Here is a 27,497-nt window from a genome sequence, read left to right as displayed (position 1 = left end):
GTTGTGGCAGATGAATTAGAACCAGCTTTATTCTCAAGTCTGAACAGGGTCTGTGAGGCTCAGATACCGAGCAGTGCTTGCAGCAGTCTCACTAGTGCTACAGTGTGCTTTGAGGTACCTGATGGGTGTAACGCACTAAAAAGTGCTGGCAGAGCAACCCTGACATCTCTGGGCCACCTGTCTTAACGAGGCAGATGGAGGTCAGTAAAAGTATGGAGCTTTGATTTTTTTCATTGCTTCTTATGTTAGCACTTGTTTGAAAAATGAAAAACTAAGATAATTCATTTAATCAGCGTCATGAATTGAACTCATTGAGAACAAGCCATTGTAGTCAGCTTGTATTCTCTGAAATGTGGTCTGTGTTAGAATTGCTGAGTTTGTGTTTAGATGATTTCCTTTATCTTTTGTTTGCAGATTTCCTGTATTATTCTCTTTACCATATTAGTTTCAGCCTCTGACCGTGCAATTCTTGCCTTCCTGTAGGTCTGAGCAGCCTCGTATAACCAAAGATGTAATTTGTTTTCATGCTGAGGATTTCTTAGAGGTAGTTCAGCGCATGCAGTTGGACTTGCATGAGCCTCCACTCTCACAGGTAAGCACACTGTGAACCATTCATTAATTGTCCTCTGCAAGTGCTCGAAGTTTTCACCCTTAATTTTTTTCCTTTTTTCCTTCCAGTGTGTCCAGTGGGTTGACGATGCAAAACTGAATCAGCTGCGAAGGGAAGGCATTCGATATGCCAGAATTCAGTTATTTGATAATGACATCTATTTTATCCCGAGGAATGTTGTGCACCAGTTCAAAACAGTTTCAGCGGTGTGCAGCTTGGCGTGGCACATCCGGCTCAAGCTGTATCATTCCGAAGAAGAAGCTTCTCAAAACGCAAGCACTCTGGAAGCAGGGACCTCTGCAGACCCCAAGTCTTCGGTTATGGGACTTCAGACTGACAGCAGGATTTGTACAATAAGCAGAAATACCTCCGAAGACGCCAAACTTTCAGACGTTCTGCAGCAGGAATTTGTGCCGATAAAACACGAACCTATTGCATCTCACCGAATTAAAGAAGAACCCATGAATGTTGATCTTGCTGAAAAGACTGTGGCGCCCCATGACAGCAGGGGCCAGAATGTTCAGACTAGATTGGATCAGGTTGAGTTGACGGCGTTTAAGTTGGAAATGGGTTCCAAATTTGAACCTGGCAGCAAGGACTTACAAGGCAAGTTGTGCCCCGGCAGTCACGTACATCCGGATGATACGAGACAACATAGTTCATATCCAAAACTGCATGGACAAAGAGAGGATGATTTTTTGTGCTAAATTTGTATATATTGTTTTAAATTCCTTTTTAAACTTAATGATGTAATAATGTAAAGATTCATAAGTTCTGTGAGGCAAGTTTGTGACTTGCCTTCGCATCTGTTACAGAAGATAGTTATGTAGCTTTGTAACATTCCTCAGTGCCTGTCCATAACTGTGAAGTATCAAAGCACTTAGGGCCAGATGCACTGTAAACACTGCAGGTTTAACATAAAGAAGTCTTTAAATAATTTTGAGTTGTAGGTTTTAGAGTAGAGCTGACATTTAACATATATATTTTTTGTAAGATGAGCCAGAATTCTTTTTGACAATTCCAGGCTTTTCCATAGAGCTTATTTATACCAATTTTTTCATTTTAAATGTGTCAGCACTGTAGTGTAAATATCTTTTTTAAAAATCTTTTTAGTGTGATTTATACTGAAACGTGAGCCACTTAATAAAGGTTCATAATAACAGATTGGTTTTATTTTTGGGTCTGCAAAAAATAATTCAGTTAAACTGCCTCTGTCAATGGTTCTGTTTCTACCTGCACTAAGGCATAGGATGCTCTCACTCCGTTGCGGAGCGAGGAGCTGCAGCAAACTGAGGTAGAGCGGAGGCATTCTTTGTCAGCCAAGACTAAGTCAGAATGCAAAATCAGCCCTCCCTGCACAGCTGCTCATTAAAGGCGCTCTCCGAATCCTGTCATCACTTGTTGATGTGGAACAGAGACAAACGTTACCCGCAGCCTTTCTGTGTCAGGAGGTTGGACACCAGTGGGCTCCAGGAGTGCTGCCGGCGTCTGTGTAGCTGGGCTGGGCAGGGTGGCAAACTCCTTTTGTGCTCATCTTCTACCCCTGCGCAGCCACAATTCATATATTGCTTTCCACGTTTTGAAAACAAAGCTCATATCAGTTATCTGACTAAATTAGAACAAAGAATGTTTTTAAATGGTTACTCAAACTGAAGCCAATATAGCTTGAGCGGCGGCCTGACGCTCACTGAGGCAAATTTGGATTAAGATTGCTCCACGTGCTGATAGTGCAAGGCAGTACAGATAGACTGGCCAGTGTGTCTGGTAGGAAGATTCCTCGAGTCCCAGGTTAGAAGTAACAATTTCTTCATCAGGAAAATGATAGCGGTTTCCAAGTTTGACTGTTCACCTCTTTCTACTCTGTGGAACTCCGTAGTTTTCCCAACCTGTGTTCTGAGAGAAGAGGTTACAAGGCTAGCTAGCGTCTGATGTGGTAATGGCAAACACTGTAATTTAACTTATTTGTGTGTAACGTGTTGCTGTGTAGTACAAACACATCCGAACGCTGTTTCTTTTTCAGGTAGCTACAAACAGCAGTAACCTGCCCTGCAGCCTGTCCTTCAACTAAATATTTAAAACTTGAGATTCTAGGCCTGTTGTTATTTTTGAAGCCCTAAAGTCTCCAGGTTCTGGGGGGCAATTTTTTTCCCTAGGGCTTCTTGAAAATTACACATCCTTACAGGCACAAATCAAGACCTTTGATATGCTTAGTGATCACTTTGGCTTCAATTGTAGCAATAGAACAATGTGTTGTTTTCTTTCCCAGGTGTTGTCTAGTTCAACTACCCGAGGGCCTTTTGGTGCAAATGTTTCTTGCTCCTAGGTTGTTAAAATTGTTACTTTGTACTTATGCCTGGCACTGAAATCAGCCATTTACCTGTCGTGTGCCCTAATGTGTTTAAATCTACAATAGGTCTGTTGAGGAATTATTAATTAAATCAGCATTTGAATTGCTAAATGTTACTCTTACGTAGCCATAATTATGTATTAGAGAAGCAATAGAATCATGAATCTCTTGGATGTGGCGAAATCTAATTGCTGTTTTCATGACTTCTGCTTAAGAGATGACTACCAGTTTTGCAGCCTCAGGGATCTCGCTTCCCCCCACTCCATAAGCAAAGGCTCATGTGTGCCGCGGTAAGTTACCACTCCAGCATACTCGGATTCGAGGTGTTGATTGGTTCATGTAAGGATTTGAGCCTTTGCGATAGAAACGTGCTCTCAGCTCCCATTGGACAATCTGGAATTTTCCACCCATAATCTCCTGGCCTTGCAAACACGCGTTCTGTAGCCTTCCATTCCTTTTCTTTGTGCCAGCCATCAGAGAGCAGGGAGGAGCTGCAGGTCGTAGCTTCTACCCAGCACGCAGCTTTTCACATCCATTAGTAGACAGCTCCAGCTTTATGAGAACCAGCCAGCCTTGACAGATGCAGCTTTTTTTAATTTTTTTCCCCTTTGAATCTCATTTGTGTTCTGTTGATCCGTATGCTGAGCATTCAATTTTTTTCCTGTTGGATTTCAGTGAAATTTATACATCCCTGCCCCCTTCCCCTCTTCCCCCCCCCCCCCCCGATGGCAGACTTTTCTGTACTGTGGGTCCTCTCTAGACTGAAGAAACCAATATTTGAAAATAGTGTAGCAAATAGGACTTTATGCTTACAGTAGAACGTTTTTCCATTTGAAAACCTGCTCAGTGGTCCTGGCTGGTGTGCTCTCAAACTTCTGCTCAGGTATGTCTTCATTCTGACATTTTGCTTCTTCACTGCCCACGTTTTAAACCCATTTTTTTTTTTTTTTTGTCATTTTCAGAATTTTGAGAGAGAAGTAGCAGCAGTTCTTACAACTTTTATGCACTGTTTATTTTTGAGACAAATTAGATTTTGACTGTTAGGCAGAGCTTGAAGAGAGGACACGAACAGGACACAACCAATGGCTGTCAGAACTGCCATTGTACACAAATGTGCACAGGGTTTGCATTGACCAGCTGCAGTGGGATACACTTGGCTAGCTTTGAAAACCAAACTGTGTCCTCTACGTGTGGTGTATTCATCTTGATATGGTTGCTTTTCAAGAAGGAGGACGATTTCTGAGAATTTCAGCTCCCAAGTTGTTCATTAGTCTGATAAAAATCTTGGTGTCAAGTGTTCCTATGCGGTATCCTCTGCTCCTGTTGCATACATCAGCTTCACATCCAGACTTTTGCTCCAGCAATAAATCTTTCCTGCGCTGCGATGGACTGACACCAGTCTTTGCTTGTTGCTTTTTTCTTCCCCCTGGATTTCAGTTTTTTATGACTCTGTTACTTTGGCTGAAATCTCTGGTGTTCTCTTTTGGCCCATGTTCTTCTGCAGATGGAAGAAATCCACGTGAGGCACAGTGCCTGTACTGCAGTGGTGGTCACATCCGTGTTTGCCGTGCTGTCCCAGCTAGTGACACATGTGCAGAACCTTAGAGATGTTTCCATAGATCCTGTACTGTTTTTGTGAGTAGCAAAGAGCTGCGTTGTTACTGACCTTACCAATAGCTCTCAAGATGGTAGTTACTGTTTTTGTTACGATTACTGGAGCTTTTGCATCTCACTGGCAGCTGGCTTCATGTGTTACGTACAGGTGTTGCTGGTGTTGTGTCACCCCCAGCCCTCTGATGCCTGCAAATTGACTCCAAAACAGCCTTTTCATTACAGGTACTGCTGGCATGCAGATTTCCCCTTCCTTGTTACTATAGTGAATATTTCAATACTTTAATGGAAATATTAATTCTATCTAGTATTAGAAATAAAGTATTATTTCAGAGGGTGATGATTTAAGTATTCATCTGTGAAGGAATTCCTTGGTGATGAATAAAATTGATTTTTAAGTAAAAATGCACGTGCGCAGTAACTATATTGGCATTGCAAATAATGTAGGGAATGGACACGTGAAATGGTTGACTGCTGTGGAAACAGATTGGCAGAATGTTACGAACTTGGAACATTGAAGAAGTCTTCCAGGAAACATAAGGAAAATATTCTTTGTTTAAAAATGACCATTTTCTAATATGTGCATGTGAATCAGAATGCTGAATTGATGAAAAAAACCCCATGTTTTCTTTATGCTCACAGGAAAAAGACCCATTGTGAGAAGGGTTACCAACTGACCCTACTGATGAAAGCTGTACTAATTCTGATCAAATGGTATCAGACATCTTTGCAGGCTTCTCAGCTGTAATTGCATTCATTTTTGTGACGGTCAGACGAAGCTGGGTTCACTTAGGCAGCCAGCGCCTTTGACCTGACTGTGAATGTGTACGAGTCAGAAATGGGAAGGATGACTTCTGACTGCTGTGTGAGATGCTGTTAAAAATGCTTTCCTGGGTTGTGAGTCCCTGCTACTACTTGTTTGGTACCTTACTGGGTGGATGAAACGCACTTTAAAAACTGTGTAATAGGTAATGCTGATGTTCTGTGCCGTCCTGCTGAGTTTCCTGCACACGTGAACACCTGGAAACCTTTTACTCCCATTGGTCACTCATTTCATTTTCCTTAAAAAATAGAAACAATTCTGCTGTGTGTGCAGCTTCTCACCCAGGAGCAGTGATTAACTTCGTGGTATCCAGGTTGCTAGTTCTGTTAGAGTCATCGGATGTGGACTTTCCCAATCTCCTGTATCAGATTTGGGCCGCTGTGTTCCTTTGTACTGTGATGCTGTTATTGCTTCTGCTTTAGAGCTGTTCTGTACTGAAGTGCCAGGGAACCACTGGCTGCCTTGTGTTCTGGCCACACTGATAGACAGCTTTCTGATGAGGTCAGTAGTCCTAAATAGTCCTTCAACATTTGGTGTATGGATGTGATATTCTGATGCGGTGATTAAAGGAGAAGATTGAAGTTCTATTTTTATCAAGTTTTATTTCTCAGTAACTATTTCAATGTTTCCTTCTACCGACTGATTTCCACTTCACTTGAATGAGACTGTGGTGTGTGGCAGAGGTTAGGCTTGTGTTTTAAGGGCTCATTTCCATGGAATTTTTGTTTTCTAAATCTGGTTGCGTTGTAGGGCAGTTAGCTGAGAAAGGTGCTCCGTAGAGTTCCAAGGAGAAAACCTTGCCAATTAGACCACTTTTCTATTGGGCAGATGTGAAAATTTCCCCGAGATAAAGATTTTGCTTCCGTACTACTGTGTGTATTTGTCAGAAATAGTACTGCTTTCATCTCTTAAGTCATCCTGTAACTCAGTTCTGTGCTATCTTATTTTGAATGTTGTCATCCGTGCCAAGCAGTACATTTGGAATGCATGTATGCACATTCTTAAAGTGTTCAGGTTCGAGTTTGGGATGTATGTTGCACAGCTGTATCTTCCAAGAACAGAGAACTTCATGCTATTCTACGATGCTGACAGATCAAGAAAAGCAATAGAAATAAGTAATGGAAAAATTTAGTCTCATGGTCTTTTACACATGTGCATTGAATATTTATTTTCCTGAATCTGACAAAAGTAGATACTCATCTATAATGCATGCTGAAGTGTTCAATCTTGTATGAATGATTTGAATAGAAATAAATGATGTAGAATATTTATCACCATATATATGCTATCAATATATATATTATCTACATATCAGTCATCAGGATATGATCAACAGTGTTTCATTTCAGAAGAGAAAACCTTTCAGTCGCATTCTGAAGCAGATTTCTCCCCATGCTCCGTGTCACAGCTGCGCCATGCAACTGGGACAGGCGTTCTCTGCTGTACCACCACGTCACTGGGTGTGACTTCTGGCAATTCAGGATGAGCCATCTCAGCATCAGCTTTCTGCATCCCCTGGTGCTTTATCAAATCTGCCTTTTTTTTCACTCATCTTGGTTCAGTGCTGTAACCAATGCCTTTGAGAATATGGTAGTTATAAACAGCTGTAATTCCTGCATCAGCTTCTGGAGAGTCACAGCGAAATTTGGATTGGATTTTTCTGAATGAAGTTCTGATAGCAGAAAAAGGCAGAAGAGTACAAAGGTATCGCAGCTGCAGCTCTAAGTCAGCGTTAGAACCGATGCGAAGTAGCGAATCAAAAGGGATATTTTTATCATCAAAGACCAAGAAAAAATCTGCAAAACTCAGTGTTTCCAGGTGGCTGCATCCTACAAATGTCTCTTGATGAGTGAAACTGTGCATGACCTATGCAGGACACCAGGAAGAAACTGCTGCTTCAGCACTTCCAATCAGAGATTCATTTCCAGGTTTTTAAGTAGACCCTTAAAAATGGATGAAGAACAAAATCTCCCCACAACAACAACAACAAAACCTGACAGTAGGCAGCAATTGGGAGGAGATTAGAATCATAGATTTGCTCAGTTTGGAAAAGACCTTAAAGATCATCGAGTCCAACCACAACCTAACCATACTACCTGAACTCTAACAACCCTTCGCCACATCATGTCCCTGAGCACCACATCCAAACAGTTTTTAAACACATCCAGGGGTGGTGACTCAACCACCTCTCTGGGGAGCCTATTCAGTGCTTAACAACTTTTCTGTAAATAAGTTCTTCCTGATATCCAACCTAAACTTACCCTGGTGCAACTTGAGGCCATTTCCCATCATCCTGTCACTAGTGAGAACAATTTGAAATAATCGTGCTCAGTCCTAGTAAACTGGAGATGCCAAACTTCCAGATAGGAAGAGCATCTGTGAACTAGAGGGATTTGTGAAGGAGGCACAGTCATTTCTGCAGTTCATCTTGTAATACAGCAGGTCCTAATGAGGCTGGTTGCTATTCTTCCATCAGTTACTACCATCTGTTAACATCAGCTTCAGTGAGGAAATCTGCACTGCTCTTCTGAGCAGGAGGGGTTTTGGCTTTTTTGCTGCTGCTTCTACCTTCTTTGCCTCTTCCAAATAAAGATCTTTTTTGTGTTTTCTTTCCCATGAGAAAAACTTTCATTGTGCAAAATGTTGACCGCTTAGATTTCTCCTCCCAGTGAGCCACAGTGCTCCACGAGGACGGGTTTTTGGAAAGCTAAAAACCACAGGCTGGTGCCACGGGCACACGTGTCCGTCTGTCCCCTGGGAGCACACATGTCCTCACCACAGTCCTGCAGCCAGGCTGGAGGAAAGCCCAAAGGTATTTGGTCACTAGCGTCATGAGTTCCCACCCATCCTCAGCCCTGCCAAGGAGCTGCAGAAAGGCCAGGGACGCTCACTCTTACGCTTGGTGCCCTAAGATCCTGCATCAAGGTAAGTGGGCCCAGTGAGTCTGTCATATTCTCCATCAGGCCTTATTCAGGACTGAGACCCCCTCACCTAAGTTCAGGTGCTGGTTATGTGTTTGCAGCAGGTGGCTCACAGAAGTTTACCATGATTCGGAGGTCGGTGGGTCTTTGCATAATTTTCACCTTCATCATTTTTTCACCATTTTTCATCCAATAAACATTTTACATGAACCCTGGCTTGCCAGCCGTAGGACATAACAGAGAACGCATCTCAGCCATGGGAGCCAGAGAAGGTGCACTGACTGTTCCTTACGTCATGTATGTATGTGCACTCATTTCCCATGGCAGGCAGGCTGGGGAGCTTGCATTGAGGTGAATGCCCTTCCTCCTGCCCACAGCATCCTGCTACACCCAGCTGCAGTGCTGTTTTCACTTCAAGTTCACAAAGATGCTGAAGCCTGTCCTTCAGGAGTGAGCAAGAGTCTGACTTGAACACATAGGCATTGCTGAAGGCTTTTCCAGAGCTAAGCAGGATACAGGGATGCCTCCCAAAGAGGAATGCTGCTACCGAAGGAAAGAAAATGTGTTGTGCCATGGTTTTTTTTTTTCCTTCTGGAGGGAAGAAAAGTTCTTATTTCAGCTTCCCATAAATCGTGATGCTTGTGAACTGGGATGGAGTACACAAATGTGCTTAGCAAAAGCTGATGTGTTATGACACTCTTTACAACAGCTAAATAGAAAGATTTGTCGTTCCCTGGTTTCCCCATTTATAGGGGAGATAGGGCAGCCGACCACACTGAAGCAGCCTGAATGGATGCTGAGAAATCCTTTGTTAGCCCGTGTTCCAAGCCATGATCCAGTGCTTCAGGCTGCAACGGCTCCTGGTTGCTATGTATTTATTCTATGTCTGTCTGTGCGATTGAAGAGCAAGCAAAAAATCTAGGGACAGAGGATGAGCTTCCCTTTTAAGAGGACATGCAGTTGAATGCAACTAGTTAATATTTTTCCAATGAGGCATTTTAATCTAATCAATTGCTGTTACCTCAGAAGTCTTTCCCTGGCTCTTTTCACTCACTGAAACTTTTTCTTGTACCCAGAAAACGTAAATGGATCAGCATATTCATAATTTTGTCTTAAGAAACCCAGACTTGAATTTGATGTTATCCTGGCTCCTGGAAGAGGACTTCCAACCCACACAATAGGATTCTTGTTCACATCTTCCCAGAAGTCCCATTCATTGTATTTGGCACATGAAGAAGTACTTTTGCTCACATCTGTGTTTGCTGATGCTCTGAAAAGCCAAAGCTTCACCTCCATGGATTTAATACACCATAGCATTAAAAACTATCTTTTTCCTTAAAATACCACTTCCTGCAGGTACAAATGCATTACAGCAGCTGCAGTCTCTTAAAGCACAAGTGACTTCTTACTAGGATCATAATTATTGTTTTCTTCCTCTCTTCTGAATGTTAGGCTGCTGCCATAGTTCAGCTACTCACTTTTCCCTAGGTGAACATACTGTTTATGTTTCAGCACTTAAGAACTCAGTTTAGTTTCAGTTTTTCATACCAAAAGAGGATTCTTATGTCAAAAAGATGTCGCTGAGTTACTTTTTTGCTCTTTTTAGTGGCTTCCATTTGTTACTGATTCTTAAATTTGAGTGACAGCATAAGACATAAATAACTTTCTTACAAGGATCCCCTAAGTGCTGAATTCAGTGGATAGAACATCTGTGGTTCCTTCAAGTATCTATCTGCACGGGAAAAGGCTTACCTTTACTCCATGTAACGAACAACCATATTAAAACACCTTATGTGGAACAAATACTTTTATTTACAAGAGAAAGTACGACCATTTGAAAATAAAAAATGGTACAAGTCTACTTCTGGTCTTCAGCCTGGCATAGGTCACGTCTCCAGCATGTTTCCTTGGGCGGCATTCTGGCTTAGGGATCACATTTGTGGCAGAACTAATAATCCAGCAAATCGGTACCAAATCTCCAACTGGAGAGCCACACGCAGCTTAGTCTCTTCTTACATAAAAAATATTGTATCCAAGTTCAATCATACCCCCAATAAGCAAGGCCCACAGTGGGATAAATACATAGGCTAGTTTCATCGTGGTGAACTGCTGCAGCTTAGCACAGAGGGCAAGGCAGAAGGCCAATTTGAGCAGCATTGCAATGAGATACCAGGTTTTCTTCTTGATGTTCTGGGAGCCGTTGCGAGGGTCAAAGCCAGACTTGCAACGTCCAGCCATCTTTACAATTAACATAACTAAAAGAATAGTATCAAATATCCAGACTGGAATGAAAATGAGGAACCAGTTCCATGGTGCTTTCTCATCCAACTTCAGCACCAGCATGATGAGGAAGAGTAATGTAAAAAGCCATGTCAGTAGTACTCTTTGTGCCAGGGACATTCTCATTTAAACAGCTTGGAGAGGAAGTCTGGCAAGTGGTCAGCAACCTAACGAAACAAAACACACAGGAGGGCCATCAGAAGCTGTCATTATACAACCACCAGGCATGTTCTGTGCACAGTAACAGCACCTCTTTCTGTCAAACAGCAATCTTAAAATACTGAAGCTTATGGATAATGCTTGCATTGCGGTAAGTATCTAAAGTATGCAGGCACTGGCTGCTAGGAGTACATCTATTTACTGGCCTGGTAGTATGTTTAAATCGCAGTATAGTCATGATGAAAGAAAAACAGGAACAAATTATCAGTCATTGTACTCATAAAGGTTTCTATATTCCTAAATGAGACTTTAAACCACTACAGCTACCAGAAGACTTTCACTACAAGTCTAAAGTACCAACTGTAAAGCAGGAACAGGAAGAACTATGATCCTCCTTAGTCGTCCAAGCTACAACAATGAATAATTACATACCAGTGAAAAATAGGTTTCATAAGCAACTATTTTCAATATTTGAGATTTAGATATGTCATAACAATTCTGTAAAACAAATATTGTTTTGCTTGAAACAAACTGAACTTTGCTCTGTTCCAGCTGACAGAACCTAGCATCTACCTTTCCTGCCTGCTCCCAGAGGGGCAGGACGAGCCCCTTTCCCCTGCAGGCACTGCTGGCTCCTGCTGTGGCTGCTGTTCTTACTGATGCTTACCAGATCCACTAAGTCTATTCAACTCCCTGAACAGGCAGAAAACTATTAGCAACATTTCCCTTGTAATTTTTTTTTTCCCCCCCACATTAAAACACTAAACTGGACTAGGGGACAGGCATTCTGTATGCCACTAAAATCATCCCTCTGTCACCTGATTTGTAATTCAACCAACTTTCATTTTTGCTAAGTCTTTGAGGGCAAAAGTGGGAACTGTTTTAAGGAACAGATCTGGCCAAGCCTAAAATAATCCAAGTTGGAGTTACTGTCAGTGCAGCTCTTCCCTCTGGCCCTTGAGTGACCCCCAGGCCAGTTTCTTGAGCTGAACAAGTGAAAATAAAGTTTTAAATACTATTTCTGTAGCTTGCTCAGACTTTCTAAGGGTGTGATGAAAGCCCATTACTGAAGGGCAAAACTGGGACCCATCCTTGAGGATGGGGCAGAGCTGAGCAGCAACATATACATGGGATTTAAATTGCTAGGCAGACTGAAAAAAAAAAAAAATCAGATGGAAGTTCAGCTAGCATTGCTCTGTCTGTAAGAACACACATAAACCAGCTGTCAGACAGGACTACGGAACAATTATTATAATCCACCTTAAGTATTTCCCGCTCTTTGAAAGGATCTTTCCAGGATCCTCAAGTACAAGTTGATGGCTACGGTGAAGAATGCAGTGATCTGAAACTTTCAACATTCCCTTCATGAAAACATTCCAGACAACTCGTTCTGGAAATCATCACGACAGGCACTACAGGGAGGAGAACCTCTTATGTACAAACTGAAGGAAGGAGAAACCAAAGAAGCAGACTGGAAACTTGTGCCTGAAAGGCAAAAGGAAATTCAACACTCTTAGAAGTATCGGGTTATTGGATACTTGACGAAGGCGCTATCAACTGTCTCTAGAGAAAACAGAATCAGAATCATTTGAATGGGAAGGGACCCTTTAAATTCATCTAGTCCAACTCCCCTGCAATAAACAAAGCCATCTACAATTAGATCGGGTTGCTCACAGCCACATCCAGCCTGACCTTGAAATGTCTCCAGGGATGGGGCATCCGCCACCTCTCTGGGCAGCCTGTTCCAGTGCCTCACCACCCTTATTGTAAAAAAGACAAAAAAGAAAGCTGCAGAAGAGGTGTTAGATGCAGCTTCTTAGTTAGAAAGTTGCTCATTTCACGAGGTTCAGAACCACCTCATGATTTAAACAATTTAAACAAGCAGACAAAAACCTCTGCAAGGGACGTGACGCTGCCTTTCATTTCCGTAGTTAAGGGATGTACCTGCATGACTGGACAAGAACTGCAGGGTTCCACTCAGTTCTATAGGTGTTTTTGGGGTGAAAATTCAAAAAATCCAAGGGTACTTCTGAGATCTTACAGTCCTGTAGTACAAGCACGGGATGCTAAAAAAAATCTAAAACCCGGCAGCTGGGGATACAGATGGCAGTGATGGAGGGATTGATGACAAGGAGAACGTGACCATATTTTGTAAGGAAAGAAAGAACAGTATCTGCAAGCAGTTGGAAGCGAGCTGTCACAAGCTGGCTAACCTTGGGAAAGGGATGCAAATCTGGTACGCACCTGAACCAGTTCTCTGAAAGCACTGAAGTAATGTCAGTGGCAGAGTATAAAAATAAAAACGCTGTTAGCTCCTAGTAGGACTCCTGTAATTAGCAGGAAGTGAAAATTATCAGTGACAAGAGACTATGCAAGTAGTATTACTGACCTCAGTGGGATGAGCACAATAATTAGAATACTGTGCTAGCTAGCTATGTCCTGTTTAGAAGGAAAACATAGAAAGTTAAACACAGCACTCAGCTCTGCATTAACAACAACAGAGCTACAAGTGTACACGTAAAGCCCAGAAGTTACTTACAAGTTGTAGGAACTGAAGCCCAACTAAATATAAATCTAAGGACTAAGTGACGTCTTAAGGGTGACTCAGTGGGTACCCGACCAACGGGACGCATTCCCATAGGCCCGCGGTAAGCACTTTCACTCGCTCTTTGCTGGGCGCTCCTTTCCCTGCCGTACTGCGGGGACAGCAGGGCCTGCAGGCGATGGGCGGAACGAAGCGCAAAAGCACGGGGTTGCCCAGCGGGAAGGGGCCGACAGGGAGCACCAGAGCCGGGCTCCCCACAGGAACGCTCCCAACTCAAACCTTACGTCTGACAGCGGGGACTCCGGCAGCCCGGAGCCGTGACCGCCCCTGCAGCCCGCGCAGCTCCGTGCCGACCGTCCACAGCTTTGGAGCCTTTCTTCCCAACCCCCGGCACTCGGCACCCGAGCCCTTCCCTCAGGGCCGCGCTGAAGCATCCCGCCCGGCCCGGCCTCGATCGGGCTTCCCGCGAGCCGAGCCGCCCACCGGACGGACCCCGATTCCAGACGGACCCCGGAGCCGTTCGCCCCCTACGTACCGCCCGGCCCGGGGCCTCCCCGCGCAAAGTCCCGGCACATCCCCAGCCTGCCCGGCTCCGCGCAGGCAGCGCGGCTCCGCCCGCCCCGCTTTGCCACAGGAAGCTCCGCCCCTTTTCCTCTCCATTGGCCAGCGGGGAAGCCTCTCTTACCGCGCTCCCGCTCTCATTGGGCCGGCGAGACGCCCGTCAAAACGAGGCCACCCTCCTCCCTGCCGGCGGTTGGTGGAGGTTCGTCCTTCTGCCCGCCTGCCTCTCTTCTCCTCGTCGCCAATTCGCTCAGAGCGCCGTCAATCGCTCCGTCTCCGCCCGCCCGCAAAGGAGCCCCACGCCCTCACGGGCGCGCGCTCGGTGGTTGCGGCTCGGGCGCGCGCCGGCTCCTCCTCCTCGTTTCCCTCTCCGCTCCCCCCGCCCTCAGCTGTTGCCTCGCGCGCCGCCGCTCCTCGCAGTCTCGCGCTCCCCTCGCTGTCCGTTGTTTGCGGCGCGCGGAGCGGTAAGGTCGGGGCGCGCGGGGGGAGTGGGCGCCAACTTCACCTCAGGGCTCGGGGTGGGGTGGGCGGGGGGCCGCGGCTGGTCTGGCAGGGCGGCGGGGCGCGGCAGCCTCGGCCCCTCCGATCGGAGCCTCGCGGGGGAGCGAGGCCCTCGGCCTCCGCGGAGCGGAGACCCCCGGCGCGGGGCGGCCGCGGCCTCGGGGCAGGGCGGGAGCGGCGCGGTGCGGCGCGGGGTCCGCGGGCGACCGCGGCGTCGGGCCCTTCCCCGCCCGGAGCCGCGCGGGGCCGGTGCCGGGTGCCCGGGCTCTCGGTATTCCCCGCCCTTACAAACGCCGGATTTCAGCACCCCCATCCCCGAGCTCGCCTCGCTCCGCGCGCCTTGCACACCCGCCCCTTTGCCCTCCCTCGCCCCGTTTCTCCCCTTCCCGCGCCGACCCGCGAAGTGCCGGCCGCGTCCCGCCGCTCGAACCCTCGTGCCGCCCCCCTGCCGGCGCATCGGCGCGCGGAGCGTTGCTGGAAGCGGCCGCGCGGTGCCGGAGCTGTCCCGGCGCGGCTCAGGTGTCCTAAGCGCCCCGCGCCTTTCGCGGCGCTCCCGCACGTTGCCTGTCACCCGGCGAGCAGCGCCGCTGCCCTGCCTCTCGTTCTGCCCGTGTCTTAATTAACCCGAGAAAGTAATTAATTGGAAAACTTGTTGAGAGTGCTTAAATTAACGCTCCGAGATGGTTTTTTTTTCCTTCTTTTTTTTTCTTTCTGATGAAGATGCCCCTTCCCGCATGTTTAACACTTCTGGCGCTCTGCTTCTCTGACAGGGATGATGTGTGTCATCAGCACCTCGCCTGCTTCCATCTTCCTGTTGATGCTGGCGGTGTCTGTTGCAGCAGGGCCTCCCTTCAGGCAACCTGCAGCATCCACCCCTGGATGCCCTCACCGTAGTGGTGGTTGCTAAGGGCTGAAATCCCATGTTGGGGTGTTTTTGTTTTGCTGGGTTGGAGGCTAAAAGCGTTCCTCGATCAAATCTCAGGGTTATAAATAGCCCTGTGTATTTGGCTATTTCTGTGGCTCTGACAGTTTTAGTGATCTTCTTTGATTTGCCTCTTTCTTTGTGACTCCCTGGAAAGGATAATCCTGATAAGGGATAATTCCTGAGGAGCCTTACTCCTGTCCTGGTGAGGTGTTTACAGACTGATGGACTTACGCACATCACACTTCTGTCAGTTCTTTTTCCTTCTTTCTTTCTTTCTTTTTTTTTTTTTCCCCCCAGAGATCTCCCTTACAGTATTTGTAAACAGTTCTGAAAGCAAAGATTGAGAGCAGCATTCAGAACTTAGCCATTTAAGCTCTTGATCCCCTTTTAAAGTGGAGTGTTGGTGCAGCTGAATTTTCAGTTGCTATGTTTTAGTGTCAATGTATGTTTGTATTCTGGATGTAAATATTATAGAGGCTAAAACACTCTGAGTCATCTGAAAAAGAATTTGGAAACCTGGTTTGTTTAATTCAGTGTTTGCAGAAGGGTTTTTTCCTCTTGCATTATGTGGAATGTGCCGTACAAATAAATTGCCAGCGTGTCTGAGCCCCATGGAACGTTTGGAGCATTCCAGCGGTGCTGGCCTTCTCCCAGAGCAGACTCAGCTCGCCTCGCCCTGAAAGTTTGTCCCAGTGGCACCCAGTGCTGCACAGTGCTGCCTCTGGGAGAGCTGGGAGGGCTGTGAGCTGTGGAGTGGGGTGTGAGCTATCGGGCTGGCGGTGCTGCAATAGAAAGGACACGTGGCTGCATTTGGGTTTCCACTGGGCTTTGCTTCAGCTCCTCAGGCTGAGCTGTGTGGTTTCTCTTTGAGCTGGCAGGGGTCACTGGGAAGCAGGGGATGTGATTTCATTCCCAGTTCTCTAAAGCTGTGTATATTGCTCCCCTTACTTTGTCTAAATACTGTGTCTTACTCTTTGTTTATAGTAGAACTTGGGAAGGAAACAGTAATTTCATTTATTATCCTTTTCTCAGGTCTCTTGTGAGTGAGAATTCCAAAACAGTCTCTGTTTCTGTGAGAATGCTGGAACAGTTTTTCTGGGTCTGTGCGGAAGATCTTAACATGATTGATGCGCTACAGATTCATGACCTAACAGTTTCTGTGAACTTTGTGCTGGGCTTTCCAAGAGCACAAGACCTGTGCAATTACTTGACCAGCTTTTTAAATGGTCTGATAGTGGTGGAACAAAGGGGAATGGTTTTAAACTGAAAGGGGAGATTTAGGTTGGATGTTAGGAGGAAATTCTTTACTCAGAGGGTGGTGAGGCCCTGGCACAGCTGCCCATAGAGCTGTGGGTGCCCCATCCCTGCAGGCGCTCAGGGCCAGGTTGGATGGGGCCCTGGGCAGCTGAGCTGCTGGGGGGCAGCCAGCCCACGGCAGGGGGTGGGGATGGGTGGGCATTAAGGTCCCTTCCAACCCAGACCTTTCTGTTATACCTAAATCTTTGTCAGTCTTCTCCCATTTGAGTGACTTCTTCAGTCAGTCAGATGACACAGCCAGGTCTCACGATGATGAAAGATGTTACCTGCATGGTGACAAATTTTTGTGAAATTTTTGACAGGTGGTGGCCCACAGTGATATTCCCAGCAGAAGGGCAGCTAGAATAGAGCCCTGTATTGCTTCAGGAGAGCAGCAGCTGGCAGTGCTGTGTGTTGAGCTGTGAGCCATGGTGGTGCGCTGCTTGCTCAGCCCAGTTGTTTGTGCAGCTGGTAGTGCAGGTGAGATGGGGCTGGTAGGACACCGGATGGAAAAATGGCAACAGGCTTAAATTAATTCTGCCCACAGGGCAGCATAGGCCTGTGTTGTTTTTTTCTTCTTCTTTTTCTGTCTTTCTTCCTTTCTTTTCTGTCTTTCTTCCTTTCTTTTCTGTCTTTCTGTCTGTCTTTTCTGTCTGTCTTTCTGTCTGTCTTTCTTTCTGTCTTTCTCTCTCTCTCTCTCTCTCTTTTTAAATATTGTTTTCTGTTTTGTGAAGAAAACAAAATAAAACTTTTGGGCTGCTGTTCAATGACAGCTGACCACTGCTTACTCTAAGATATGGAGCAGCATGATAAAGAAGAGGCTTTGAATGCTTTAAATGTTGTGTTTTCTTGTTTGAGTTTCCAGCGCTGCTGTTCCTAAAGGTCTGACTGATTACAAAGCTTGACTACTTCAAGAAGTCAAGCTCAGATTTTTGAAAGAAATACAAAGAGGTTAATAAATAGCCTATGGAGGAATCCTAATTCCAGTCCCTGATTGTAATTAGGGTTATAATGCATTGCAATGTAATTTTTGGGAATACTTTCTATGTAATCATAGAATAACATAAGTTGAAAGGGATATCTGGAAGTCACTTAGCTCATCTGAGCTTGGAAGCAGGGCCAGCTTCCAAGTCAGAGCACACATTTGTACATATGTACAGATACCCATTGTGTTATCAGTAAATTTGGAAACGTATATGTGATTTTTTTTAATTTTCAGTTGAAGGGGGATATGAAGAGTTTATAGAACTGTTCTCTTTTTTTCTTAATTTGTGTAAAAAGGGGATTTTTTCAAACTCACTTTTAGTGGGGCTACTGCTTAAATGAAACATGTGGTGTTCAGTTGTGACTATTCTTGTGTCATTTGAGGTGGGCTTGATAGGTGGATTCCAGAAGGTCTGGGTGATGCACTTGCTGGATTGACTCCAAGCATTGCATTGACTTCTGTTTGCAAATAAATTTGTGGTTCTCGCTCTTAAATACTAAAATTGCAAGGTGGGAGAAGAAATTAAAACCACTTAGCATCGACTATGAAGTCATGCACACCTTGTGTTCAGAAATTGGCCAAGACCAACTGCTTTTTGGGGCTAGATGGTTAGCAGGTGCCAGCCTTAAGACAGCTGAGCAGTGCTCTGAGTTCAGCTGCCTTAAGGGACAGTGTGTTCTCTGCATGCCATGTTGTACTCATGTACTCTTTCCTTGGCATTTGCTGCTGGGCACTGTGGGCTCAGCTACATAAAGAGTTTATATGGCTGGATGGATGGATCTTGGTGATCTGTTTGGATGTTGTCTGACATTCTGGGCTGTGAGGCTTTAGATTCCTTCAGCTGTGTGTCTATATTTGTTCTTAGTGTTATTATGTGTTTGAATAGCTGTTTTCTTCTGGAATCTGAGTGAAGTCCTTGGCTTCAGTGACTTCCTGTGGCACTGGGTTTGTCAGTTGCATTGTGTTGCAATATAACATTTCTCTGTTCAGAGTTTGGCTTTGCTTTAAGCTCAGAGAGAAGTTCCCTTTATTACTAGCTGCTATTTTCTTTACCATGCTTTCTGTGTATTTCTTAAAATCTCAATTTATAATTACTTCTCTGTTCATTCTTGCTGATCTCAACAGGAGAGATTTTGAGTTGTTTAATAATTCACAGCCCTTCTCAGGGCGCCTTCCTTCCTTTCCCCAGTATTTCAGTATTTGTCCTTAAACAAAATACATGCATTTCTGGCCAGGTTGCTTAACAGCAGTACTGCAGTGTTTTCATTCTTTGGGGGACTCCGTGCTCTTTTGGCTGTAGAATATTGAATGGCAGAGCACACAGAGCTACCTAATTTCCTTTCCAGATTTGAGATGCCTGATTTTAAAGTGTAGTGTAAGCAGATCACTTTACCCACCCTATAATATGCATTACTGATATTAGATTTTCTTTATATTGCCTATTTATTGTTAAATTTAATCTATTTTCTTTAGTGTTGGTAATATAATTGTAATAACCGTTTGGAAATATTGCTACTTCACTTTTCCTTTTCTCAAGTGCGTAACAAACGAATACAGTGAGCATTGCTGGACCTATTTACAGCAGCTTGAGGCCTGCAGTAATAAGGCAGATCTCAGTTCTTTCAATTTGAGGGTCTAGAATTTCACAAAAATTCTCACTGCTGGAGGGAGGAGGAGAGGGGAAATCATGTGAATGGGTTCAAATGATCTGCTAATGACAGGCAATTGATACCTGGGGAGAATGCAGGGCGAGAACGGGTGGAGTTTGCTGCAGTCAGGGCTGCCTCACTTTGAGAAGTGATGTTGGCCATGGCTTTTCCGGAGTTAGAAGGTCTGTGGAGCTGAATTGGGTGAAAATTAGGCTTTTATTGAGTCGTGGCAGTGAGTTCCTTGATGCTGTTTGCTGTGCAATGGGCTCCAGTGCTGGTAAAAAGAGCAATGGAAGTGACTGGGCAGAAAGGTGGGCTATGGCAACTCTGCTTCAGGATGGTTTAAAAAGTGGCAAGACTCACTAGGCTGCAGTGACTTTATTCATCTGCCCTGGGAGTGCCTTCAGTGTCTTCAGGGAGTGATATCTGCTCCAAGTTCCCTTGTCAGAGCTCAGGGAGCCAGCAGGAATGTGGGGCATCTCCATTTAGTCAAGCCGCTGCCAACACCTGCTGGAGCAGCTCTGTGATGGATGTCTGTGGGTCTTCCTCACAGACGTGTAATGGTCAAATTATCTGGGAGGTGCTGGTTTCTGAGTGCTCTCATCCCCAGTGCCTTTAACTCAGTGTCTCCAGAACGAACTCATAGCCAGGACAGATTTGTACTGGACAAGGCACCTCTGTCACTGCAGCCTGACAGAAATGAGGAGGCTGGGGAAGCATCAAGAAAGCAGATTAGGAAGATTGAATGTAGTTTTGGGGTTGGGGTGCTGCTATGTGAATGAGAACTTCTGTTCCCAAGCTAGCAGCCTTGAATCTGTATGCACTTTGCACTGGAGCTGAACAGGAGGGCTAGCAAGTGAGCTCTGTGGGATTTAAGTAGCTTCTAGGCACCTGAATAGGCAATAAATGGGCCGTTTTATTCAGACTGGATGCTGCTAATTAATCTTTATTATCCAATTAGTCTATTGCAGTGAAGAATATTGACCTCAAAAATTTGTTCGATTTCCTGGCTGTTTTTCAGTTCTTAACAATGTTTGCTTCTCACAAACAGCAATCTCCTTAGAAGTCTGTGATGTTCTTGCAAAGGCTCTTTGATAGTCCATGTATGATTTATCACTTGCTCTTGTTTATCACTTAGATGTCCAAAAGTACTAATAGTCTTAAGACATAATCTTCATTTGCAGAAACAGGATGGATGGCTGCCCCTATCAGGTAGTCTTTCAGGTACAGTGGTGTTCCATTTTTAATGATGGCACCGAGGAGCTTGCCAGATACACGTGTAAGGCTCGTTGCTCTGCCATTTCTTGCTCAGATCACTCAGGCTTATTAAAAAATACAGGCTCAGCATTCCCTGCTGTATTCCTGGGGAAGGGTGGCTGTTAGAGGAGCCTGCAGCTTTCTGACAGCTCAGCCGCTTCGTGCCTGAGCTGCTTCAGAAACTTGCTGGGTAGCTATTTGTGGAACATGATGCAAAGATGGTCACTGAGGAGTGGTTTTTCACTTCCTGACTGCACTCATCGAGAAGCCACAACTCTGCTTTGCATTGCCTGGTGACAGAAAAACACTCCTTACTAACCAGCGAGTAAATACTTCCAGTGGGTAAGATTTATTGCAGGAAATCACCGGTGTATTTGGAGACACGAGGAGGAGAACAACAGTGCTGCATTTTACTTCAAGGCAGCCATTGTATTTTGGAATTGTTTTTGAGTGTTTCTTAAAAAGAATGCAGGTATTAATGAAATGATAATGTTGGTAGAAATCATATTTCTTAATGAAGTTGTTATAGTTCTAAGAGCAGATGTATCCTTGCAGTATTTTGGGAATTTCTTATTGTAAGACTACAGATGATTTTAATGGTGTGTGTATGTGTTTGTTCAGTATTCAGCACAAAAAAAACAGGAATTAAAAGAGCAAAGCTTGACATCAACCATATAGAGTTCTGTTCTTTTTTAAAGCCTTTTTAGAGTTGTCTTGTAGATCTAGCATTCTGACAGCTATTACTACCTTCAGACTGCAATTTTATAGCTGACATCTCTCATAAGAGGCAAAATTGTCTTGATTATAATCCCTTTTAAGGGCCAGAATTTTCAGCACTGTATTGAACAATAGAATATGCTGAAGTTTTAGAAATGTTTTGCTATTTAAAATGCATTGCAGCAGGCTCAGGAGTTACTGTGGGAGGTGTAGAATCCCAGATGTCTCAGTTCAGAGTCCTTCTCCCTCCGTGTTGTCAGTGGGGCAGCTGTGAAATAGCATCCCGTTGTTTCCAGTGGAGCCATGGAAAGAAGCCATTATGGAACAAAACTAGGAATCTTACACAGACCTTAAGGCTGAGGACAGAGATTCCAGAAATGGCTACAGCAGTTGCAACAACTGAACTCAATGTTCTTTTCCCAGAACCTGAAATAAATGTCAGAAATCCTGATACTCAATATTTTGCTGTTATTTCACACAGTTTTGCAATTCCCTGGTAAAACAAGCATTCTCTGGGAGGCAGTTATTCTGTTATTCTGCTGCTGCTTTGCCCTTCAAGTGCTGGAGATTTTTAATTGTGGAAGTGATGATGCAAAGGCCAAGCCTCCTTTCCATCAAAATTCTTTCTCACTGCTTGCTCTGTGCTACTGGCTGTATTATAGAATCATAGAATGGCCTGAGCTGGAAAGGACCTCAAAGGTCATCTAGTTTCAACTGACTGTGTTAGTTCCAGGCTGCAAGCACACACTGCTGGCTCGTGTCCAGCTTCTTGTCCAAGTCCTTCTTTGCAGGGCTGCTCACAAGGAGAGCTTCCCCCAGTCTGTATAAACACCTGGGATTGCCCCGACCCAAGTACAGCACCCTGCATTTGGCCTTATTGAACCTCATTAGGTTCACATGGGTCCACTTCTCCAGCCTCTCCAGGTCCCTCTGGATGGCTTCCCTTCCCTCCAGTGCGTCAACTGCACCGCTCAGCTTGGTGGCATCTGCAAACTTGCTGAGGGTGCACTCGATGCCACTGTCTGTGTCATTGATGAAGATGCTGAAGAGCTCTGGTCCCCAGACTGACCCTTGGGGGGCTCCACGTAAGATTGGCCTCCACCCTGACACAGCACCATTAATCACAACCCTTTGGCTGCATCCAGCCAGCCAATTCCTAATCCATCGAACAGTCCATCCTTCAAATCCACACCTCTCCAATTTAAAGAGAAGGATGTGGTGAGGGACCATGTCAAAGGCCTTGCAGAAGTCCAGGTAGATGACATCCAACACTTTTCCCCTGTCCACCAATGCCATCAGTCCATCGTAGAAGGCCACCAGATTGGTCAGGCACGATCTGCCCTTGGTGAAGCCATGCTGGCTGTCTCAGCTCACCTCTTTATCTCGTATGTGCCTTAGCATGGCAACTGGAAGGATCTGCTCCATGATCTTCCCAGGCACAGAGGTGAGGCTCATCGGCGTGTAGTTCCCAGGGTCTTCCTTTCTCCCTTTCTTAAACTTTCTATAACTGCAGTAACTTTCTGTTATGGATGATGATAAGGGGTGTGAGCTTCTAGGAAAGAATAAGCATGCAGCAATGGAAATGGGATCAAATACCTGGCTGTGGGCAAAATAGAGAGGCCTGAGGGATTATTTCTCTTTTTAAAACTGACGCCTTACCTGAGGCACAGGGAGGTGTGGCTGTGCTGCCAGATGCCTGGTGTGGTGGTAAATAATGTTTGTTCAGCCTGTGTTCGTCAAGGGCAGGGCTTGATATACAGCCACAAGCATGGAGCCCGATTCACATCTGAATGTTGCTGTTGCTGGCCTCGTTCACCCCTCAACAAAACAAGTAGTTCGGGATGTTCAGTGCTTTTTTCCCAGGTTATTTTTTTGGTTGGTATATATGTATTTTTAAGTTCTGTTATAGATGGAGTGAAAAACAAGGCTTGAGAATTCCGTTCATGAACAATATCTCAAGAATGCTGGTATCCAAATTTAGCAGACTTGATGTTCTGTTGGGAGAGCAAGTATGTTAATTCCCTTTTGTTTACAAACTAGCCTGACCTTGGATTACAAGGCAGCAACTTAAGGGGCCTAAGCTGGCATGGCAGCAAAAGTCCTTGTGGTGCTGGCTGCTAGATGGAATCCTTAGGTTAGCAGTGCCTTTGTTTTTTGTTTTAATTTAAATTCTTTTTTTTTTTTTCTTTCCTCTGCCCTTTAGCTGGTTGGGATTCTGTTAAGGCTAGCTGAAAGCAATGTGAGAACATTTCCCCTGAAAGGTGTGACAAGCTTCTCATTTGTTTGTATGCCATTTGCAATTCTGAAATGCTGTTTGGAGGACAATACTGCATAGATAAAGTACTTTGACAGAACACTGTGTGCATTATATGGTATTTGATATTCCTTTTAAAAGGGGAAATGTGGGCCTAATGGTTTATTTGTAATGCACATGTAAAGAATGTCATTTGAAACGCTGCTTCAAGGATGTGATGGTGGCACAACCCCATGGATGTGTGCAGAGGAAGGATGTCTCTTGGTGAGTGCTGGTGGTGCAGCTGCATTACACGGATATTGCTGTTGGTTTGTTCCCTCCTGACATAAGAACCTTCAGAGTCAACAGGGGATGTGTGATGGGAGTAAGCTGTTTATTGGACTTACTTAAAATAAAGTGTCAAATAATGACAACAGTATGATGGTAATGGTAACTTCTATTTTTATGTTGCTCTTGGGAAGTAAAGAAAGATAAAAGATTTTTCCTCTTTAAATTTTCAGCTACATTCCTGCAGGTTCAATGTTTTTTTTTTTGTTTTTGTTTTTGTTTTTGTTTTTTGAGTACCTGATACAAATGTTGCTTCAGTGGTAGCTAAGGAAAGCAGTGCAAACCAAGTTCTGCTGTTCTCACGGTTTTATACAGTGTATTTTTTTTTTCCTTTTAACCACCTTCAGCAGCTTGCTGCATAGGAATGTTATCCAATGAAAGAGGAAAAATTCATAGCGTTTTAAAAACCTTGTAGGACAAATTGCACAGCTGTGTGGTTGTACTGCTGCTGATGCTTAGTGATGGTGAGGACTTCATACCTATTCATAGTGAGCTGAGATGGGCCCTCAGGCTCCGAGGCTGGGTTGTATGCTGACCATCCACCTTGGCATTGTTATAAAAGGAAGACATTCCTTGAGACATTTCCAGTATCTGGAAGGGAGCTACAGGAAAGAAGGGGACGACTCTTTGGCACAGTCTGTGGCAATAGGGCAAGAGGAAATGGTCTTTAACGTGGAGGGTGGTGAGGCAGTGGAACAGGTCACCCAGAGAGGTGGTGGGTGCTCCCTCCTTGGATACTGTCAAGGCCGGCTAGGAGCAGGCTCTGGGCACCCTGATCTGGCTGTGGTGTCCCTGCTCATTGCAGAGAGTTGGACTAGGTGGCCTTCAGAAGTCCCTTCCAGCTCCAAGGATTCTATTCTATGATTTAGAATAAATCATAAATATGAATTTAGTGATTCACAGCGTTTACTGACAAGAAAAGCAACCATTTGCTACTACTTCCATGTCTGTGTTGTATTTTCAGTGATGGTTTTGTGCTCACTGACATTGCTTATTTAGTCTTCCAATATTTCTAAGTCTTTATTTTGGCCTCCCTTGGTATGAGGAGCACAGCTTTATTCGGAACTTCTGAGTTCAGAATAGAATTCAGTTGTTCAAAATAGAATTTGTTGTCTATAGGCTGTCATTTAGGAAGGTTCGCATTTGTGTCTGACTGGGGACTCCAAAACATTTCAGTTATGAGTAAAATATCTGGTATCTAATCCTGTGTTACACAATAAGCACTATGTGCTGCTTGACTGAGCGTTTAAATTGCTGGAAACATCTAAATATACACTTTAGTGGCTTTTGAAAAAGTGCTTGTTTGATTGCAGGGTGTAGTGTGCATTTATTTAAAATGGAGTATGATTATGCTCTGAAATGGAAAAGAAACAGCTACAAAACCCCACGTCTGAATACGGATCAATGTAGTCATTTGCTTTTAGTTTCAAGCAAGTAATGAATTTCATCCAGAACTGTTGCTTGTTATTAATTTTAACGGTGGGTTTGATGAAGTGGTAATAAATGGCTCAGGTAAGTGCTGCAGAAATGTGACTGAGCTTATGTATTTCAGTGTTCCATCTGAGTTACAGTTTATCTTTAATATTGCCCTTAAGTCTCCAGCTAGTTCAGATGAAGCTAATCTTGCCGTAGTGTCTTTGCACAAGGCGTACAAGTGAAATGTGGTGCAGCTGAGTGTAAAAGCAGGTCCTTGTCAAGCACAGGTGTGTGTGTTTGATGTGCAACATGAAACAGATTCAGAGAGAATCAGATGGAGGACAAGTTAGAATAGGTGATGCCCTGCTGTGCCTGTGTTGTGCCTGTGTTATGTGTCAGCTGCTTTGATGTGCTCATTTTGCAGATTTGGTGGATCTTAGAGCCCAGCACGTACAGCCTGACTTCAGGATTGATAGCAATACAAATTGTCAGCTGAATAAAATGTGAACATACATGCATATAACATGCAGAGTTCTGAGCTTGTTGCAGTCTCTTGTCAGAGAGCTTTTTTAAAGGTCCCTTCCAACTCTGAAGATTGTGATACATTTTACCTGCAGGCCATATATTAAACTCATTTTGCTGCCTTCAAAAAGGGCAGACAAATCACAGCCCTTTCAAGCAGAAACATGGTCTGGAAATAATTGAATGCATTTTTTCACCTTTTATTTCAGTGTTGCATCAGAAAGTGCTGTGTATCTGTTGAAGAAAGTGAGTGATATCTCCTGGTGGAGGTATTTCCACACAAATGTTTAGCTGAGGTTGGTGAGCTGGGACATCATTCCTGTGGCTTTGTGTTACCTCATGTATCTTTGTGGTTGTGTGTGGTGGAATTCACTAGTGCTTTAATTAACATTGGAGTGGGCTACTTTTGAAGAAACGAGAAGGAATTTAAGATGTGCCCACACTGTATTCACAAGGCAGGGGAAGGCAAGGGATACAAGTGTGATCAAATCCTGTATGTGCTGGTGGTATGTAGATTCTTCCTTGAGCAGAGGGGCTGCCTTCGTTGAGACTGAGCAAACATAGGTCACGTTGTGTGTGAGGGCTGTACGTGTCAAAGGAGGTGGCACAGGTTTGTCTGTGGTTATGTGGCCAAGTATTTTATACTGAAGTTTATGGGAGTGTTTGCAAACGAAAACAAATCCTGTTTTAAGCTTTGTGTTGGTGAGAAGGAAGGGTAAGCAATCTTGTGATATGCCAAGGTATAGCCTGGTCTGTTAGATAGAAGTCTGTGATGGAAGTCTTTATTGTACTGATAAATTCTTAGTTGCTGATAGTCACTCTTAGTTAAACTTCCACTGTTATTAGAAACCCAATTACAGTTCTTGATACAAGTGATGGCTTTGCATTTTAACTGACTTGATGTGGCTTCTGTGCTGATGTTAACAACAGTTGAAGAATGACAGTGTTCTGCTCTAAAAGCACTGTTGTGATAACTCTGAAATGAAGCTCTGAGCTCCTTTGTGTTGTGTTATAATCTTTAACATTGCATGAAGGATATTGAAGTTTTACTGTTAAAAATCATAAATAAAATGCTCAAAAGATGCTGTATTTATTAAAAAAACAAACAAACACGGAACTTGGTGAAAGATGAAGATATATTGCATTATGCTCCTTAGAGATTCACAAAAGCTGCTATACAATGAGTCTGTTTGTTGAAGATCTGTACTATAGTGTTTGTAATGCATATGTCAAATTAAAAATACAGCATCTCTAAAGTAGCACAAGAGGTGTGCAACAAGAGGCAGGGCGGAATGAATGAGTACATGTCAGTGCAGCATGGAGTTCTGCCATGCGTCTGCCTTCTTGTTCCAGGAGTCTCTGGGAGATGGGAGCATGCATGGCCTTGTAGCAGTGTTACCTGCTGTGTTCTTACACAGAAATGCATGATCAGGAAAATTCATTGCTACTTTTTTCTTTCCCCAAAACCATGTCGAGTTCTTGGTGATGAAGAATGTACCATACCGTGTCACAACTTACCCCAGTGCTTTGGCATTTCTGAAAGATCTGATTTCAATCTATTGCATAATTTGTTTCCACCTGTAGATGAGGGACTTCATTACGCCCCATGGGCTCTTTTTTAACCGGGCTTCAGTTTGGAATACTTGTTAATACATATAGAGAGATTGAAAAGGAATCAGTGAATTGAATGGTTGTTAAACACAAGTACTGAGATGTACTGATTGGAAAATATTTGTTTCCAGTTCTTTCTTTCTTTTGCTTCACTGGCTGCTTCCTGCTTTAATTAACAGC

At 44.3% G+C, this 27,497-nt stretch overlaps 3 protein-coding genes across 7 annotated transcripts in view; 2 read left to right on the top strand and 1 right to left on the bottom strand.

The window, feature by feature from the left end:
* Positions 1–3,767, top strand: part of RSBN1L (round spermatid basic protein 1 like) — a 47,144-nt gene extending 43,377 nt beyond the window's left edge. For both annotated transcript variants that reach the window (XM_048949689.1, XM_048949679.1), the window contains 2 exons: positions 484–592; positions 679–3,767. In XM_048949689.1, coding sequence (XP_048805646.1) covers positions 484–592; positions 679–1,317 — 748 coding nt within the window. In that variant the 3' untranslated portion in view covers positions 1,318–3,767. The remainder of the gene's footprint in view (positions 1–483; positions 593–678) is intronic.
* Positions 3,768–3,881: 114 nt separating this feature from the next.
* Positions 3,882–13,941, bottom strand: TMEM60 (transmembrane protein 60). 3 transcript variants are annotated; one of them, XM_048949860.1, is made up of 3 exons: positions 13,832–13,934; positions 12,996–13,078; positions 3,882–10,759 (listed from the first exon to the last, which is right to left on the bottom strand). In XM_048949860.1, exon 3 carries the CDS (start codon positions 10,716–10,718, stop codon positions 10,314–10,316), a length of 405 nt encoding a protein of 134 aa, XP_048805817.1. In that variant the 5' UTR covers positions 10,719–10,759; positions 12,996–13,078; positions 13,832–13,934; the 3' UTR covers positions 3,882–10,313. The 3 variants fall into 3 exon arrangements, with proteins under 3 accessions (XP_048805817.1, XP_048805808.1, XP_048805799.1); XM_048949851.1 differs by lacking the exon at positions 12,996–13,078 and adding an exon at positions 13,141–13,190 and having other exon boundaries at positions 13,832–13,899; XM_048949842.1 differs by lacking the exon at positions 12,996–13,078 and having other exon boundaries at positions 13,832–13,941.
* A 208-nt stretch (positions 13,942–14,149) lies between these two features.
* PHTF2 (putative homeodomain transcription factor 2) overlaps positions 14,150–27,497 on the top strand; it is a 62,559-nt gene continuing 49,211 nt past the window's right edge. For both annotated transcript variants that reach the window (XM_048948295.1, XM_048948285.1), the window contains exon 1: positions 14,150–14,321. The gene's annotated coding sequence lies outside the window, so the exon portion shown is untranslated. The remainder of the gene's footprint in view (positions 14,322–27,497) is intronic.

Source organism: Lagopus muta, chromosome 1 (assembly GCF_023343835.1).
Source record: "Lagopus muta isolate bLagMut1 chromosome 1, bLagMut1 primary, whole genome shotgun sequence".
NCBI classification, from domain to species: domain Eukaryota; kingdom Metazoa; phylum Chordata; class Aves; order Galliformes; family Phasianidae; genus Lagopus; species Lagopus muta.
The sequence above is the reverse complement of the archived record's forward strand: the minus strand, read 5'-3'. Positions and strand labels throughout refer to the sequence as shown.

What these genes read in the sequence shown, in the direction of transcription:
- TMEM60 (XM_048949842.1), bottom strand. Translation starts at nt 10,718, where the DNA reads ATGAGAATGTCCCTGGCACAAAGAGTACTACTGACATGGCTTTTTACA.